The 19,386-nt window shown below is 35.4% G+C and overlaps 1 protein-coding gene and 1 pseudogene across 2 annotated transcripts; both read right to left on the bottom strand.

Annotated features, from left to right (window-relative positions):
• Nucleotides 1-1,369: 1,369 nt before the first annotated feature.
• On the bottom strand, nucleotides 1,370-4,530 carry LOC109077350 (annotated as a pseudogene).
• A 6,734-nt stretch (nucleotides 4,531-11,264) lies between these two features.
• LOC109097998 (sodium/hydrogen exchanger 6-like) lies at nucleotides 11,265-18,504 on the bottom strand. 2 transcript variants are annotated; one of them, XM_019111631.2, is made up of 16 exons: nucleotides 18,085-18,504; nucleotides 17,277-17,476; nucleotides 17,096-17,173; nucleotides 16,898-16,974; nucleotides 16,701-16,813; nucleotides 16,490-16,595; nucleotides 15,791-15,932; nucleotides 15,579-15,684; nucleotides 14,567-14,655; nucleotides 14,326-14,439; nucleotides 14,121-14,232; nucleotides 13,885-14,038; nucleotides 13,776-13,806; nucleotides 13,537-13,622; nucleotides 12,199-12,304; nucleotides 11,265-12,086 (listed from the first exon to the last, which is right to left on the bottom strand). In XM_019111631.2, the coding sequence occupies exons 1-16, from the start codon at nucleotides 18,359-18,361 to the stop codon at nucleotides 11,793-11,795; spliced, it is 2,085 nt and encodes a 694-aa protein (XP_018967176.1). In that variant the 5' UTR covers nucleotides 18,362-18,504; the 3' UTR covers nucleotides 11,265-11,792. The 2 variants fall into 2 exon arrangements, with proteins under 2 accessions (XP_018967176.1, XP_042621056.1); XM_042765122.1 differs by having other exon boundaries at nucleotides 18,029-18,154.
• Nucleotides 18,505-19,386: the final 882 nt, after the last annotated feature.

Here is a 19,386-nt window from a genome sequence, read left to right as displayed (position 1 = left end):
GCCGATGATCCACATGATCACCCACCTGCAACTGCATCCAGAAAAAATGTTGGGAACAGAAGGTGAGACAGCCACAGTCGATAAACCTATCGAAACCACATAAATCATTTGGATTACTTCCCCCATTAACTATTGCAAATTGTTCAGAGCTCCTTGACTCCAAGATACACATGCAAATTGTTATGGGGTAGTTTGTGCTGAACCCCAAACTGGGGCCATTTGAAAAGCATTTTCATTTTGTTTTGGTTGTGTAATTAATGTAATAATGTAATTAAATTCCTCAGTTTCTTTTCATATTATGGTGAAAGAAAGGTATGAAGTACTGAGAATATTCTGTTTTATGATCTGATCCTCCCATCGTCTGGTCAGATGCAGCACATACCAATATAAGAAATGAAAATGTCCTTGGGTTGGGCAGACGATATCATTCACTGGTGTGGACGCTAATATTGTTGTCTTTATAGCTATCGTTCTTGGTGTGAACGGGGCTGGATAAGACTGTATCAAGCTCCACTGCAAAATAGGGTTAAAAAAAATTCCACTTCACTGCTAATTGTACTTCTCTTAGAAAAAAGGAATAAAACTGTCACCATTCCAAAGGTATAAAGATGTTAACTTTTGTTGTTAATATGTACTTTAAACTATTGCCATTATGTTACTAATACTTAGCATTTAGGTAAATGAGGTACAAAGATGTACCCTTTAGATTTTGTATCCCAGTGATTTCTGGGATCCCAGTGTTGTATTATATTCTGGTTTGTAGATAAATTTAATAACTGTATCTAATAAAAACAAAAGTACTTGTAAATTATTAAATCATTTGTGTGTTTTATTTTATTTTTGTTTATCAGATGTAACAGAATCCAAATCCAAAATGAAATAATAGATTTACTGCATTCTGCTACTTTAAAATGTCCAAAATGGTAATTTCTTCATTCAAGAGAGTAACTGTTTAGAAATGTTGATATGAAATGAATGACTATGAGAGAGATCTTGTGTTCATGTTAAAAAAGTCCCCCTTTCATCCTTTTGGGTTAATTATTAAGCTAATCAATCATTCACTTATTCAGATTAGCCATGATATGTACTTTTCATTGGTTTATTTATACAAAACTGGCAACATTGTAATACAAAAGAATATTCAATACAATAACCTTTTTTTCTACAGTATTTTTTCAAAAAATGATCAAAAAATCTTTGGGGGGGGAGGGGGGGACTTTAAATTTGGGGTCATTTACTAATTCTGTGAAATATTGTGTCACTAGATGTCGCTGCTGTATGAAAAAACAATGCATTTAACGAATGCAAATGACACAATCCTAACTTCATTTTTTCTAGATGTCGCTGTTTTCTGAAAAACCACACAACATTTAAAGAACAAAAAAGGACACACTCCCAACTTTATTTTTCTCAGATCATACAAAGGCAAATAAAATAACATATTTGTCATGTTAGTTACAGTAAGGAGAATGTGTTAGTTTTTATACGAAAATGACAAATTGTACAATTAGTATTTCAAATCCCAAGAAAGCAATCTAAAAGATACAGAAACACATAGTACTGAAAAGTATAGACAAAGTGTCCATTATTACAAGCTGTTAAGGATTAAAAAAATGATAAACCCAAAGCTTCATTTTGAAACAAAGATGTACCAGTAATACTTCTCAATCAACAGACTTCAACTTCTTAAAACACACCTCACACTTCATCCTGTCTTACTATCTTTCCTGAGACAAATGGGCCTTTGGAAAGAGAGAGGATATGCGTTCCCATCAAAGCCTCTAGGTAAACGTAACATTCCTTACAGGAAATATCAAACTCCCTTCATAAAGAAGCCAGAACCAACATAACAGAAGCCTTTGTCAATACTTCAGCATATTTATGTGGGACTTTTGTATGAATTTAAATGAATGCTGATATTTTTCTAAAGTAATCTCACTCTTCTGTGTCTCCACAGTCATCAGGCGCTTACAGCTTCTTGGAGCAGTCAGAGCAGTATATGTCTCCACTGTGAGCTACAAAGCGCTTTTCTGCCAGGTTGAGGGAGCACTTCTTACAGTTAAAGCAGTAATCGTGCCAAGAGCCACCCTCATAGTTCACTACATTCGTAGCCTTGCCAAATCCTGAGGGATGAGAAAAGGTAGATTTATTTGTCACTTTAGTTCAAGTTCAAGTCAAATACAGAACTTTTTAACTTTTATAATGGAATTATGGGCGTTTGTGTGTTTGTGTTTAAGTACTGTAATGGGATTCTGGCAGCCGCTGCATTTCTTGGCCACAGTGCTTTTGTAGCAGTCCACACAGTAGACCTTTTCCTCATGGGAGGTGAAGCGGGTGCCAGCCAGGGGCTTTCGGCAGGAGGAGCACATAAAGCACTCAGAATGCCACGGCTGGTCCTGGTAATTCACACCTCCTGTGGTAATGGGCTGGAGGAAGAGAGCCAAAACATGTGGAAACAATAGACTGAAGCAACGTGTGATGCTCATTATTATTAAAAAACGTCTTTATTTTATAAAAGAACATGTTTCGTATTCACAAAACATATACTGTAGTAACCTACAACTTCAGAAGTAATAATTAACTAAAAATCCATTCATTTGTACTATATCTCTCACCTTCTTGCAGCAAGCGCATTGTTTGGCAAATTTCTTCTCGTGGCAAGGACCACAGTAGATGTTGTTGTTCTTTGTTATGAAACTTTTGGAGCCGATTGGCTTTTGACACTGATAGCAGATGAAACACTCATCATGCCATGAGTTGCCTTTGTATTCCACATTCTCAGTGCCTGGAAAAGAACACAGGAGAAGAAAATGTAAAATGGTCTGTTACACAGGAAAAAATTACACATACAAATCAAGCACTAAGACTCCAAGGACCCCGATTGTCAAAAATACAATATATGGAGGCCCCTCAAGATATTTCTGGAACTTCTGCTGTAATGACAAGTATACATTTTATGGTATCTCCTGATGTTATTTCTGGAACTTCTGCTGTAATGACAAGTTTGTTTACAGAAACTAGGAGCGGCAAGAGCCTAGAGCATTTTATACATGTACAACACGAGATGTAGAGACTATCTGTACCCTACCTGCCAGTATGGGCTTGTAACAGCCATGGCAGCGAGGGGCATCCTCACGTGAGCTACATGTCCCACACAGGATCTGTTTTGTTATTTTTATAGCATTTTGCACATCGGAAACAATCCGAGTGCCAGTACCGGCCCTTATGGTGAAGCTCCTACAGACAGCAACCAAAAATGAGAGATGTACTGTACACACTTGATATAATACAATTTAGCTTCAACAATATTTGTGAAAGTAATATATTTTGATAAAAATATAGACCACTATTCAAAAAAATCTTACATAAAATGTATTTCAAATAAATGCACAAGAATAAATTCCTTTGTAAAATATATTTAAATAGAAAAATATATTTTACATTTTAATAATATTTACAATATAACTGGCTTCCTATATATGAATGGTATTTTTAAGGGGTAGTGTGTATATTTATTTTTAAAAGATTAATTAAAAAATATTATGGAAAGCTTGGAGAACTACAACTAATTAATATTTCTATTGTCATTTTGACTTCAAAGCCTAATGTTTAAATAGAGTAGATGACTAACAGTGAAAAGATTACTGTAATAGATTACTGAAGGTGTGAATCTTTCTCTAATCATTAAACTAGCATTATCACTGAACTATTATTATTATGACGTGTTCTTATTTGACATTGAAAGATACTGGCCAGAGCGCAAAGTCGCATTAGTTTTATGGCATTTTAACTGCTAAACCACCCATGGAAAAAACGTCTTGGGTTACGAGTGTAACCATGGTTCCCTGAGAGGGAAAGAGACAATGCGTCCTTAGGGAACACTTTAGGGCATGCCATCAGCATGACTGGTGTCTAAATCATGTGGACCGTGCAGCCCGTGACATCATTAGCAGAGCACCTGGGAGTATAAGAAATGCTTGTAATGCACATCGACAACTTCTTTGTCTGAAGGAGACGTGATACATGCAGGGCCTAGGCATGGCAAGGGGACGCAGTGTCTCGTTCCCTCTTGGGGAACCATGGTTACATTTGTAACCCAAGATGTTCCCCTTCAAGAGAACTCGCACTGCATCTCCTAGATGACACTATGGGGAATGAAATACCCACTACGCCATGCCCCGGTGCATTGCCTGTCCACCTGGTGAAAGAGCACCAAAAATAGTGGCAAACATACACTAATTTAAAAGGGTGGCACTTTTGTCTTCATGCTGATGGTATTCCCTAAATAGTCCCCTAGGGGACGCAGTGTTGAGGTCCCTTGAAGGGGAACAAACATACAGCTCCTGATATGACATATTACCTTGGAGTCAGTGCTGATTGGGCGTCGACATTCCGTGCAGGTGTTGGCACAGAACTTGTCAAAGCATCGCACGCAGACTTGTTTCTCGTCTTTCCTCACAAACTTCTTTCCACTGAGTTCTTCACGACAGTAAAAACAGTTGGAACGGCTTGCCATAGCCACCCTGTGAAAAAACTGTGAGAAATAATAACAGCAATAACTTCATTGTGCTCATGAAATTTGGTCATAAAAAAATAGGCCTACATCCTGATGTATAAATGCAGAAAAAGGAATAGATCTTGTTTTAACACGTCTCACACCCCCTCATGTAACTCAGTGTTCAGACTAGAGTTTCCTCAGGAAACAGTGAGTGAGGACATTTATTGATAAGAGAGTGTTTGTTCCGTTTTCCTTTAGGCAGAAGTACAAAATTGCTTTAAGTTACGTAACCATAGGCAACAGCAAACAGCACATGTTTTTTATTGTCCTCCGGTCTTATCTTCATCTGATAGCGGTTCAGTTAGCAGTTACGGTTAGCAGACTGCCAGACAGGATGAAAGACCTTCTTTCAGTATGATAAATCTAATTGGTAATAATAAAATTGCACATTCATACATAAATCAAATGATGTCATGAACAAATGTAGGAAGTATAATAAAAATTGAATTTGTTATGAGATATTTGATTATAAACATACCGGATCGCATTGCAACGAGTGTCTGGTTTGAATTACTTATTGTTTCATTCGCCAAGACAAATCGTCATTGGGAACTTTCCCATGTAGTCATTAAAAATAAGAGCTGGTTACCAAACATTTCTCGGGAATGAAATATTAACTTTTGTGCAAATGCTTCAAGCAAATATGTGCGTGTTTTCTAGCATTCAGTCAGACATTTGATCATGTTTATTTTTTTTTTCTATATAAGTATGTCTGGTATGCATGTGGTGAAATAGGTAATGTTAACAGTGACAGTGTTTGAATAGGGAACCTCTCATCCACTTCTTGAAACATTTTGCATTGAGCTTACATACTGCATCTGGTTAATTATTTAGCATGCATCAGATTTGAACACTTTCCAGGTGGGTTGTCTGTCAACTAGCCTAACTAATGGCTGTGGTATGACATATTTTACTGGTCTTCACAAAGTCCCAAAGACTGAGGAAAAATAATGTGTCTACTTTCCTGTCTCCTTTGCAAATGTGAACTCTAAACTAATCCTTTATTGGAAGGAAGCTGGTAGATCCCAAAGTTTCAAATGAAACTGAGCAAGTTGGCCTGCATAGTCCATAAATAAGTTTGGCTCAAGTTGTCAAACATCACTGCCAAAACCAGAATTGCAGATATTTTTCTGTGTCGTGTATGGCTTGCGTCCGCTGTACCTACCCAATGCATCTAAAATCAAACCTCCCATCCGTGCTTGTTTTAGACAAGCAGAAGTATTTTTTAATGGACACAGGAGAAGTATTTGAACAGTAATGAGGTTTAAATATGCTAGATACTGTTACAGGACTTGGCATAAGCGCTCTTGTTTTCCCAAAAGTTTGAAGACTTCTGAAATGTGCTGTTCATGATAGTTTTTTTTCTTTTCAGTTCTGTGTTTCCTGGTCGGTTAACTTTAATAACAGACCAGATAGACATTTAGGGATCAAATTTTAGCTAAGTTCTAACAGTCATGCTCACCAAAGCTCAAAGATCACCGCCTCATACGTTTTCAAATTAGATTTATGGTGTTTTTATGAGACAGTCAAGAGAGGACTGGGCCTGGATTCATAAAACATTTTTAAGGATAAAATTTTTCTTGACTACTATTTTCTTCATATTTTCTAGATTTTGTTTTTCTGAAAACTTCTGATTTCTCTTCTTGAAAATAATGAAAGGGAGAAATTCATTATTATTTTTACTATTTGACTATTATTTTTACTACTTTTACTTTTTATTATTATTTATTGGTATTAAGATTTTTTTTCATTAATTAATTTTTTTAAAGATTATTCATTATATAGAATAAAAGTGGGGCATTTATATTATTATTATACAAATTTTTTTCACCAATGCTATTTTTCCTTAATAACTATAATACTTTATTTCTTTGGAAGATTTTCATAAATTGCCTCAGATTCGATCTCATGTCACCCACATGCACATGTGCTAACCACTAAACTACACCTCCATTCATATGGTTGTAATTAACACCAAACAGTTTCATTAAAACAAATAAAGAGCAAATAAGGGAACCTGCTAAATGGGTCACAGATAAGCGTGAATGGGGGCATTTTTACAGACGCTGATGTAATGGCGAACTGACAAACCCCTGTTTTAGTCAAATATTTAATGTGATCTCCAGGGAGATGGCAGACTGTTGAGACTGGAATCTGGTTTCAGGATGACCTCATGCACCAGCATCTGGAACACAGTCAGGCAAGCGTAGCAGCCAAAGCAAACGAGGGGAAGAATTGGAACAGTCACGCTGCTTGCGACCCATTGGTTGATGCGATATGAGAGCCTGTGAGACTTCCGCTGAAGAGAAAAATAATATGGTGATACTGATCATGTTTTTTCCCTCTTTTATGCTGCTTTTGCGTGCATTTAGCAAGTTATTTTTCTTCGCAGGCTCATAAAAGGGTGCGGTGCATATGATGAAGGCAACCGACTATGACATCACTTGCTGGTTTAGCTAAAAACATCCCTTTTAATTACAGCATTCGAAAACCACACACAAACGCATTGTGCATATGCTCTAATCCAAACAGAGAAACATATGCTGGAAGTCCTGTTTTTTTTAATGCATTTCTAAGGCACAAACGGTCCTGTTTAGCCAACGTGGGTCATCTGAAATGGGCGTGGTAATGGAATCAACCCTGTTATACAGCTGGAAAAATTAAGGGGGTCTTTGCAGAGTGTTGTGTTGGCATGATCTGTATGCTGAAGAATGTGGTGAAAGCTTGGAAACAGGAAGTCTGTGAAACAGTGGTAAGAAGAACAGGCGAGACGGCTGGCCAGCGGTGTAACCCTAGTACTCTTGATCTGCTCTCCTAAATACATTTTCACAAAGAGGAAACTCAAACAAGACTACTGTCCCTTTCTAGGCAAGTGGGGTTAATCTGGGGCCACATTTTGACCACCATATAATTATCCTGTTTATAATGTTTATAATTGTTTATAATGTAACCTATTGTTAGTGCCAGGTCAGGTTACTTATTACATGGCGTTCTGGAAAATTTCAACTTGTAACGGCATTCATTTGGTCTGCCATCAGATATTTTTTTGTGCAACAGTCGGGTTCCGGAATTCTCTATATATAGGGGAACTGATTTTTTGACCAACGGGGCTGTTAATTGATGGTATATGCTTTTGTTGAAGCCACCAGTGTGTATTATTTCAATATATTTTTAAAATATTAATATTGAACTGAAGAATTCAGAATTCATGACTCTAAAAAATTCTCCACCAATAAGAGAATCAAAACAAATGAATCGTCAACCCACTCCCATGAACCTGCCCTATCAAACTACTTAAATATTTGTATAGTTATGCCGATTATGCAATAAACATAATTTTTTTTCTGTATACATAATCAACATATCAGTAGTTCTATATTTTCTCCAATTGATTATGTCATTTGCAATGGTATTATTTGCAATTATTTGCAATTATTTATTGGTATTAAGATTTTTTTTCATTAATTACTTTTTTTAAAGATTGTTCATTATATAGAATAAAAGTGGGGCATTTATATTATTATTATACATATTTTTTCACCACTGTTATATCAAACTACTTAAGTATTTGTATAGTTATGCCGATTATGCAATAAACATAATTTTTTTTCTGTATACATAATCAACATATCATATCTATATTTTCTCCAATTGATTATGTCATTTGCAATGCTTCACGGGATTGTAGTTCTTTCCCTCAATAAAGCTGTTTGTTGAGTAGATTTGTTTGTTTGGATTGCTTTTTTTTTTTGTTTTTTATTTAAATTTTTTTTTTTTTTTTAATATTTTTTTGTGTTGTTGTTGTTGTTTTTTGCTGGTTGGTTTGGTTCTTGGCTTGTAACTCTTTAATGAAGGCTTTTTAAAATCCTTATGGGAAAAATACCAATGGAAGCAAGGCTGCTGCTTTTATTTAAAGTTATTTAAAGTTACCTTAAAAAAAAATCAGTCCTATGATGTAAATATCAAGATTAAAACCCAAAGCAAACAATTTGCCAGTAATATTTGTTGTAGCACTCATTATTACCCATCTGCTGTTGTATGTATATTCTAATACACAGAGCAGTAGGATACAAAAAAAACAGAGAATCCCAGAGTTCTTAAATGTTTCAACATATGCATTTAAAAAGGCCCCAACAAGCAAAAATGGTGAGGAAATTAACCACTTTTCATCTGACATGAAAGGAACGACAAATGCTTTACAGGTTACAGTATAATTTCATGAATGCAAAACTAGTTCTGTACGGTCCAGTTTTGAGATATCTTCTGATGGTCCATGTCAAATGTTTTTGAGAATAATTTTGTACTTCCTAAGAAGACCCTAAATTAAAATGATCCTCAGGTCATACAAGAAATAGATGAGTTTGTTTCTTCATTAGAACAGATTTAAATAAATAGATTCCAATCTTTTAACTAACATCTTGTGAAAAGAAATGCTTCTATCATTACGTTGTTTTAACTTTAAACAAATATGAGTCCAAAATATATATTGTAATAATGCTTCCTCCAGTGAAAAAGTCCATCCCCTGTTGTCCCCTCACATCAAAATCCACAGACATATTTCTTTAGAACTGTTTTGGACTGTTTTTGCTTTTAAATGGTGATTGATCTGTGCATATTTCTCTTCTGATTCAGACCAGACAACCCAGAGAACAACGTAGTGTTGGCCCAGATTTGGCCCACATCTGGCCCGCGAGAAATCCATATTTCACTGAAGAAATCAATTTTATACATAAAGGATTTGTATTTTATCCGGAAGCAATGGTTTGAAGTGAAAAAGTCTTAATGATGGATTTGTTTCTCACAAACATGTACCTTTTCACTTCACAAGACATTAATTGAAGGACTTGTGTGGATTAGTTGTGGATTATTGTGATGCTTTCATGATTTCGGACTCTAATTCTGGCGGCACCCATTCACTGCAGAGGATCCATTGGTGAGCAAGTGACGTAATGCTACATTTCTCCAAATCTGTTCCGAGAATGAAACAAACTCATCTACAATTTGGATGGCCTGAAGGTGACTACATTTTAAGCAAATTTTCATTTTTGGGTAAACTATTCCTTTGACCTTTTGCAGAGGTTTCATGCAACTGGCTCCTGATTTGTAATCAGTCCTGAGGCAGTTACTCAAACACATGAGACATCCATGTGCCCTTGACACAATACGACACTTGTCTTATTTGTATGTACAGTGAGTTTGGTTCCTCTATTTAAATGTGCATTATATCATTCCATTGTTATTAATTTATGGACTGTGTGCAAAAACACATTTGTATATTAATCACCTTAGAAAGAATAACACTGAATTCACTGAATCTGTTACCTTCATCCAAATGGGAAAAGGCATAGAAACTTAAAAAACGTATGCCAGACACGGTATGATAGCCTATAATTTTTCTGTGTATTTTACTTCCTCGGAATGTGCATCGGATAATGACAGGGAATTATGAACATCAAAGACAGATATCAGATATTTTATATCACTCTCATGGGGTGAATTCCTTCCTGTACATAATTTAGACACAAACTGTCCAGCGGAGTCTCTCACCCCATCAGTCTATGCCTCAGACATGTGGCAAGATCTTTGTGAAAATCTTTAATAAGAAACAGATTTCAGAGGCTGAAAGAACATGCAGAAAATCCCTGCAGCCAACGCCCCGTCTTAAGTTTACTGTACTTCAATGCACTTCATATTCAGACTCCCACACTGCTACAATATCAATGAGGTTAATCAAAATAGCATACTGCACATGTAAAAGGTAGAAATTTGATTGGCCAGATTAAATATTAAACAGCTATAGCCAGTTTAAAAATATGAACATTTTTTTCACCAGTAATGAAGGATGATTGTTGTAAGTCTTAATGACAGGTGAAATAAATTCCTATTGATCATACAACACCAAACTTACAATATTTTCAGAAATAAGAAAGTATTTTTAATATGATTTTTATTATTATTTACTTAATTATAAAATTGCCTCTTTTTATGTCTCTGTTTTCTGATGTTTCCTAGGCACAGGTCCCTGTGATTCTGGATGTTGCGCAATTTTGATTACCGTATCCTGTTCAGAAAACGTAAATTTCGCTGACTTGTCTGAGCTTTTTACCGTTGAGAAAGTTTAACTTACCCTTTCTGGGGTACACGGTGCTCTAAGTGTCCTGTCTACTGCCGCCACAGCAAAGTATAAAGTGTTTTGCACTTGGTCCCGTTTTGCTTTGGTGGGTTTTAGAGAAGTCTAAGCTCATAAATATAAATGAGGTGATGCTAACGTTCTTTGGTTGACTTCCAATGGCTAAGGCTTTCTTATGAATATTAATTAGGTATTTCTGACGCTGTACAGTTACCATCCAATTACGAAGATTTGGCTCATGAATATTAAGAAGCTTACATAGTAGCATTCATAAATCTTCGAGATGTGAAGACGGGAAGGACGCGCATCGTTTATTAAATTATCAAATTAAGATCCAGACAGTTTCACTCTGAAACCGGAGCACTTTCCTTTATGACAAAGGGATTTAAAGTCAATTTTCGTACGATTTTAAATCTCCTTTTGGAGATGGAATGCATTAGTTTGGGGTCACAATCTTCAAGTATATTTTAAAGCAAAGTTGCGACTTGCAAATATTTAGCGGATGGCTGAATATATTTTAAATAAATTAATCAATTAAGAAAATTACTGCACACTCAAAAAAATTTCAACACTGGCTTAAAAAGTATACATCAAATCTCATTTATTAGAGGATCAATGGGTGTGGAACAGTAACAAAACTCTTTCAAATAAGTCACTTTTCCTATGTATTATTAAACCTCTTTGTCATAAGTAAATGTTAATGAGTTAGTGATGAGTCAGACAGCACAGTACAAACACCAGATTACCGGACATAGGCACTTATTAATAAAAATGTATCCACACCGAGCCACAAGTTATGTATGACTTTGAAATGACCAATCCAGACACATCAGTGCATTCACCATAGATGCAGACCTTCAGTCTGATCTAAACACTGTACACTATGTATTTAGAATCTTTTATGACACATTTGACAAATAAGGATTTTTTGGGAGAAATTGGGAACAGAAGGATTAGCAACCACAACCATTGTACACCAGTGTCTTGACAAATAAATATATATGGCACAATATAATAAACCAGTTAACGCATAATCATTTAACTTAATATCTGCGAAAGAAAGCATCACATAGAAGGCAAGAGGTCAGCAGCTGTCTGGCAGGCTCAGACTCGGTGGCGCAGAGGGTCCGACAGGGGCGGGGATGGTGGAGGAGGAGGGAATGACGTCAGGGGGTCTGAAGGATCATCTGTGGGGAGAACCAGACGGGTGCCTCCGAACACAAGCTCCCTGTCCAGAGGATCGTCTGAGGTTCTTGCTAGTGAGTAAAGCCCAGCCTGGCTGGTGGAGGGGGTGGGCATGCCATGGGCATCTGTGCTGACCGTCATGTCACTGTACATCAAACTGCTGTCATCATTCAGAATCAGCTCTGTGTCCTCATCATGCAACTGACCGGCATTCTAGCAGAAGGGGAAGGAAACAATTCTGATTACACTCCTGTGCTCATATGATTTTATACATTTCTGCACTGTAGTATGAGCCAACAGCAGCTGAATGTGTTCATAAGTTTACCTCATAGGCTTGCGAGCTGGTGAGACAGCGTGCTATTGGACCACAGCAAGCCGGCAGAGTGGAAGTGAGAGGAGGCCCACTGTGAGTGAGGAAGGGTTTTAAATAACTGGAACACTTCGTTAAGGATTAAACGTCATTTAAAATGACAAATAAATATACTACTCCTATTTATTATTAATTACACTAAAATAAGTCTCTTATGCCACATTTAAAAATACAGATGAAAATAAAAATACAGTAAAAACTGCAATATAGTAAAATATTATAACAATTTAAAATAATTGTTTTCTAATTGAATATTTTATAAAATGTAATTCACTCCTGTAATGGCAAAGCTGAATTTTCAACATCATTATTATAGTCTTTACCGTCATATGATTCTTCAGAAATCATTCTAATATGCTGATTTGCTGCTAAGTAAGTTATGTTGAAAACAGCTGCTTAATATTTTTGTGGAAACAGGGATACATTTTTCTCAGGATCTCAGAAATATTTTTTTGTAACAAATGATTTAACTACCACTTCCATTTTTTTATGAATATAAAGTTAAAAAAATATATATAAATGTCTTTGTCGTCACATTCTGTGAATACATATTATTACATAATCTGCACATTTATTATATTTTGCACGTTTACCATTTTGACCATGCCAAGCAGTGACATTTATTTCTCTCTTTTTCATAATTTATTTATATATTGTATGCCTATTTATAGTTCTGGCTTGGACGCTCACTGTATTTCGTCAGCGTTGTACCTGCGCTTTGCACAATGACAATAAAGCTGAAACTGAATATAATTATAATAATTATGAGAATCATCATAATCATTTCATTTGCAAGTTTTGTCAAAATATTTAGTTTAAGGTTTCCCCCTGGGGGTTCGTGAAGGAATTGCAGGGGGTTGGGAGTTTATGAAAAGCTACAATTAAAACAAAAAATTTAAATTATTATGAAAAAAAAAAAAAAAAAAAGAACTTACAAAAAAATTAAATATATTTGTTTACCTGCATGTCATGTGACCATTAACTGACATGTGGTGTTAAATTATTTAAACATTTACTTAAAAACTCATACTCAGGCTGACAAAACATTGAGTATTCCTGTACTAGTGAAACCCGGATGGAAAAATCAGTTTGATGTAAATTTTACGCCCTCTACTGTTTAAAATGCTGCACTGAATACATTCTGCTGGAGGTGTAAAACATATTACGGTCGCCTAAGATTGTCTAATCTAATATGTAGTGTGTATGATCAAAAAACATCCTGATTTATAAATAAATCATGTATAAAATACCATTTATATGTTGATTCAACTAGGCAGAACAACTGAAGGATACTTGTGGTCGAAAGTGTACCACAGTCTGAACGGCCAGGCGCTCTCATGCTTGGTACTTTTTTGTGTCATCCCATCCGGTGCTGTGACCTTTAAGAGCAGAGAAAAGACAAGACAACAGAGGTAATGTAGTCTGTTATACTACCCTTATGATTCAGATTTATACATTAAATAATTGAACATTAAACAGTGTTTTTTCTGATATCAACTGTTGCATATTGAGCAGACATGAGTAGAACTTACCGAATTATCTTGATCTGTGTCCACTCCCACTCTGTGGAAACATAATGTGTTTTAAGCAAAAGCCAATGAATAAGACATAATTTGCTTTCAGAATGTAACTGCGACTCACCGAATATGCATGAGTGACAACATGGGGGTCGTCCCACCACCACAGACCCACACAGTGAAGAACACGATCAGCAGGGTGGTGGAAAACATCATCTGCCTGGCGTACGTTGCAGTGTCTCTAATTGAAAGGGCAAAAGTCATTGCCCCTCGAAGCCCTGTGAGGTCAGCATGACATCATCAAGAACAGAAAAAAGGACATTACGCACTTCAAATGTCTCTGATTGCTGCAGGTGTTACCTGAAAACATCATGACGTGCTGGAAATTGGAGGCGATTTTATTCTTGCGGCCCAAGTTTAACAGGAAAGACAAGGGGTAGATGTTAGCCGCCCTGCCAAGAAATATGGCCAGCTAAAACAAAAGCCACAGTCAAGGATAATGTGTGAATGTGTATCTGAACACAATTCATGAGCACAGCACAAACACACTGCTACAAAAGGATACAAATGCACCTATGACGAAGAGGGGATTGAACACATGGTGCTGGAAGGAGAAAAGTGTCAAGCCCATATAAGAGAAGATGAAGTTTTCAGCCAGGAAATCGAGAAGCTCAAACAACTGTTGGGGAAACGGAGGAAAATATTATCATTATACAAATCTTTAACTCAGAAAACAGAGAGTTCTTCAACCGTGGGACGTCCCGTTAAAACAAACTGTTTGTATAGTTGTTTGTACTGTATGTTACCTGTTTGGATCTACTCTTTGATTCAGCAGAAAGGTTGTTGTATGTATAGTGAGCCTGAGTAATGCCACAGAAGAGCACTGCAACCACACCTAAACACACACACAAACATAACAGCGTTATTTCAGTATTATTTATATAATGTTATAGCATTATTGATATTTTGAATTCACTTTTACTTTTATATTTTCAGTTTTCATTTGAATTTTAGTTTTAGTAATTTTGTGAAGTGCTTTTTTAGTTTTGTTTATATTTTTATACAGCTTTATTTTTTATTTTCAGCTTTAGTTTTAGTGATTATATTACTTCAACTTTTTAAGTTTAAGTTTTCATCTAATATTTATATATTTAAAACTATTTTTAATCATTTTCGTTTGAGTTCATTACAACATTGATTAAAATACACACTAAAAAAGTTAATGGGAATAATGAAAAAGATTTTTAAAATGTTTTTGAAAGGTATCATGCTCATCAAGCCTTTATTTATTTAATTAAAAATTGAGTAAAAACAGTAATATAATGAAATATTATTGAAATTTAAATATTATTACGATGTTTTGTATTCATTTATTCCTGTGATGGAAAAAGCTGAATTTTCAGCATCATTACTCAAGTCTTCAGTCACATGATCCTTCAGAAATCATTATAATATGCAGATTTGCTGCTTAATGATCCTTCAGAAATCATTATAATATGCAGATTTGCTGCTTAAGAAATCTTACGATTATTTTGAATTAGTTTTTTTTTTGTTGATGTTTTTGAGGAAAAGTTGACTTTTAAATTGTAATAATATTTCACAATATTACTGTCTTTTACTGTATTTCTGATCAAATCAATGCAGCCTAGTGAGCATAGGCGACTTCTTCCACGATTAACCAATTAGAATAAAGTATTCCTATAATAAAGCAATTTAGAGACGTCACCTGTCTGCATAAACTAACAGTATGAATTATTTTCATATTATATACAACATGCAATTGAACAGAGATTTCTATCATAGTGTTGCCATAGTTACCTGTGAAGCCACAAGCCTCAGCCAACAGGAACGTACTCCAGGACATGAGGAAGAAAAGGGCTGTTTCCAGCAAGGGGAAATCTCTCAGCTTAGTGAACTTTGTGACCTAAATAAAAACACATATTAATAGAGAAACAACCTTAGACAGGTTTAAACTCATTGTTTTGGCTAGTTTATGTGAATTAAATAATAATAATAATAATTATACAAACCAGAGCTGTCATGACTCCAGTTGCAGCCCCCATTGCAAAAGACCCACTGAAAACTCCCAGAAAGACACCCAGTGACTTGAGCAGGGCACTGCCATCAAATGTGTGACGATTGTCTCCCTCAGGCTGGTATGCCACGATTGATCTGTTAGTAGGTGAGAAATACAATATCTTCATATTGAAATAAGACATTTCATGACTGAACATGCTTACAATACAGAGAAAAGCTTGTATGCTTAAGATATCTAAACACATACAAGCATTTCATATATACCATTCAAAAGTTTGGGCTCAGCTTTATGAAGGCAATTAATAGATTTATTCAGCAAGGATGCATTAAATTGATCAAAAGTGACAGTAAAGACACTTATGGCACTGAAAACTATAGTAATGATGCTGAAAATCCACTGGAACAAACTACAATTTAAAATATATTTTTTAAAAGTTATTTTAAATTGTAATAATATTTCACAATATTGCTGTTTTTAGTGTATTTTGTAGTCTAGGTGGGCATAAGAGTCTTTCAAAAACATTAAAAAAATCTCACTGCCCCCTAACTTTTGAAAGGTAGTGTCAAAATCCTGTTTAATCTGGAACTATTAAAAATAAATAATCATAGGATGAGATTATGTGAACATAGGACCTCAAATGAAAGTGTGTGTGCGTGTGTGTGTATTTTTACACACAAGGATGTGCACTTACGATGACAGGACGATGGCCACAGCATCATTGAGGACACTCTCACCGAACAATAGCGCGTAGAGATCCACGTCCACTTTCAGCTCGTTGAAAATGGCCAGAACAGTCACTGTAAGTAATTTCAACTTGTGATGACTCTGATTTTGGCTCTAAATCAATCAATAGTTTAATATATTAAATATAAGATCAACTAAATTTATAGTAACAACCATACCTGGATCTGTAGCAGATACAATAGCGCCGAAGAAAAGGCAGTCAGTGAAAAAGAAATCCCCTCCAAGCTGACCGATGACTTTCAGAAACACCACACAGCCGTACATCACCAACCTGCACAGAGCAACAAAATTAATTATATAATATTACATTTATATTTTTTATGACAAAGCATCTTTTAGAAAAATCATCACTCACCCTGTAACAAAGCATGATGTCACTGTGCCCACAAAGGCATAGGAGAGGATAGACCCCAAATTTCTGAAAAAATGCCTCTGATAATTAAAATGAATAAAGAAAGTATTACTAAAATATTACGAGACAGAATTTCTAATAAAACAAGCCTTTCTTTCAGACTTTCTGTATCTTGTGATATTTCTGAAATCATTTTCTTACTCGTTTGAGACTGTATCCCGCATGAAAGATGATGGGTGGCAGCAAAATGTTGAAGAAAACCTCAGGATCAAAAGTAACCTAGCAGCAGATTTGCAGGGGTGAGAACAAAATTCAGTAGTAGGAAAGAACTATAATAAGAATAACACGAAGAGTTATAGAGGGTTTAACAGCACAGCAGTACCTTCCTGAGCATCTCTGCATTTGGCACATCATGGCCCTTGCTGTCCCGGACCTCTCCTTTCAGGCTGTACTCGTAGAAACGGCCGCTCACGTTCACCAGTATGGTTGTGGGACTGCTGTTCATGGCACAAGTCAAGGTGATGTCATTTAAGTCCTGAGGCAAATGGACCCCAAAGCGCAGAATTATACCCACAAACAAACCTGAGGACAAAAAAACATATATTTTAAATATTGTTTTAGCATCCATAGCATAGTTACACAAATCACATACAGAGAAAGAGCAAAAGCAGTTGTCAGGCTACCAGTACAAATAAATACCATGGTAATCACAGTTTCTCTTAGACTACCTGTTATCGTTACTACAGTAAAATGGTAGAAATGTGGGGTTAGCCACCAATGCCATTAAAAAAGAAAAAAGAAAAAAAGAAATGTCTAAAATTAAATTAAAAGTATTCAAATATATCAATTAAGATTTATACTTAAGATTTAAATGTAGAAGTATTTATTACACAATTAAATAAAATTGTGACATACTGTAAGTGTAATGTATACAAATTAAGACCAATATTATTAGATTTAAATTTAGTATAAGTGCCTGTATATTACATATTTTTCCCATATTAGTGGCTACTGTATGTGAAACTAAACTATGGTTATCATGGTTATTTCTTAAGACAAAACCCATTACTGAACAGAACAACAAGTATTTTAAGTACATGCAATGAGCTCATGCATAATATTTCTGGTGCCCACCTACACAAGGTTTCCTGGTTGTGAACTTGAATATGATTGTATGAGATCATTCTCACCATAAATCATAGCCAAACCCGTCTCGTGCAGGAACCTGAAACGGCGGTGTTTGAAGAGCCATATCGTGAGGATAGTGAGTGTGAGTAAAATGATGAATATGAGCAGATTGGCGCTGTCCTGCCTGTGGCTTTCCTCCGCTTTCCTCTCCGTCACCACGTTTACCATCTCCGTGTTCTCCTCCGCCAGACTAATGACAGCAAAACACAGCAGGCACAGTAAACGGGGAAGCATAAAAGCCCCGGAGACGGAGGTGCGTCTCCTTTGACATCTTGTCATGGCTGTGTTTGCGAGAGCCGGATCCGCCGTTCAGTTCAGCGCTGTAGTGATGTTGATAGGAATCACGGGGATCTCTTTACCTTCACATAACGGTGTGAAGACAGCGGCAACAGACTTGACAGAATACCCCCCGCTTGACCGGAAGTGGTAGATTACAAAATACAGGCTCTAACATGATTTGTCCCTCTTATTATTAATAAATCGCGGCAAAATAGGGCCTAAACTCGCGATCGTTCATAAATAAAATAAAGCTGAAATAAAATATAAATGTAAGATTAAAAACATAAAATTCGAAATGTTGTAATTGTCAGCTAATTGTAATAAAAGTTGAATTTACTAAAATTGCTATTAAAATTAGCAATATTAAAAAACACAATAAAAGAAAATATAATAAAATATAAAAATAAAACTAATTAAAATTATTAATAAATACTACCAAAACAATTTTAAAAATTAAGTATTTGTTTGAACAAATGGACAGTGAAGGTGTCAACATCAAATATAGTAGGAGCTTATTTAAAAAAAAAAAAATCTTTATTTTCTAACTATTGCAAATTTATTAGCAAAATTTATTCAAATTAAATAGTGTTTATGCAATTAAAAGTAAAGCTATTACGAGCAGCTGTCTCTTTAAACATTTTAATAATATTATCTGATGCAGACAATAATTAATAACAGTATGCTTCATGTTGAATAACATTTATTATTGCATACATACAACATCAATTGCTCCATACATAAATGTGCACTTTTGGTATGCACTTTAATTACAGATCGAGTACTCGTTACTGAATTGCAGTTTTGTGGTTTGTGTATGCATACATATAAGGTTAATAATATCACAGACTTCTGTTTACTACTGAGCTAAAAGCTACAAAGGAACATTGCCTTCATAAAAGGAGTTAATTCCTATGAAACCTTGCTTCTCGTTAATTACTGGCTCTAGCAATGTCAGGCTCAATGATTCTTTATGTTTGGTTTTAATTTTTAATTTGTTTTGTTTGGTGTTGAATACTCGAAATTGG

This window comes from Cyprinus carpio, chromosome A10 (assembly GCF_018340385.1).
Source record: "Cyprinus carpio isolate SPL01 chromosome A10, ASM1834038v1, whole genome shotgun sequence".
NCBI classification, from domain to species: domain Eukaryota; kingdom Metazoa; phylum Chordata; class Actinopteri; order Cypriniformes; family Cyprinidae; genus Cyprinus; species Cyprinus carpio.
Note: the sequence above shows the minus strand (reverse complement) of the source record. Positions and strands in the feature narration are given on the sequence as shown.

Coding starts and splice junctions, on each gene's coding strand:
- LOC109097998 (XM_019111631.2), bottom strand. CDS start 18,361: ATGACAAGATGTCAAAGGAGACGCACCTCCGTCTCCGGGGCTTTTATG. Junction 17,174..17,276: donor ATGCAGAGATGCTCAGGAAG/GTACTGCTGTGC, acceptor ATCTGCTGCTAG/GTTACTTTTGATCCTGAGGT. Junction 14,440..14,566: donor CAAAGAGTAGATCCAAACAG/GTAACATACAGT, acceptor TTTCCCCAACAG/TTGTTTGAGCTTCTCGATTT.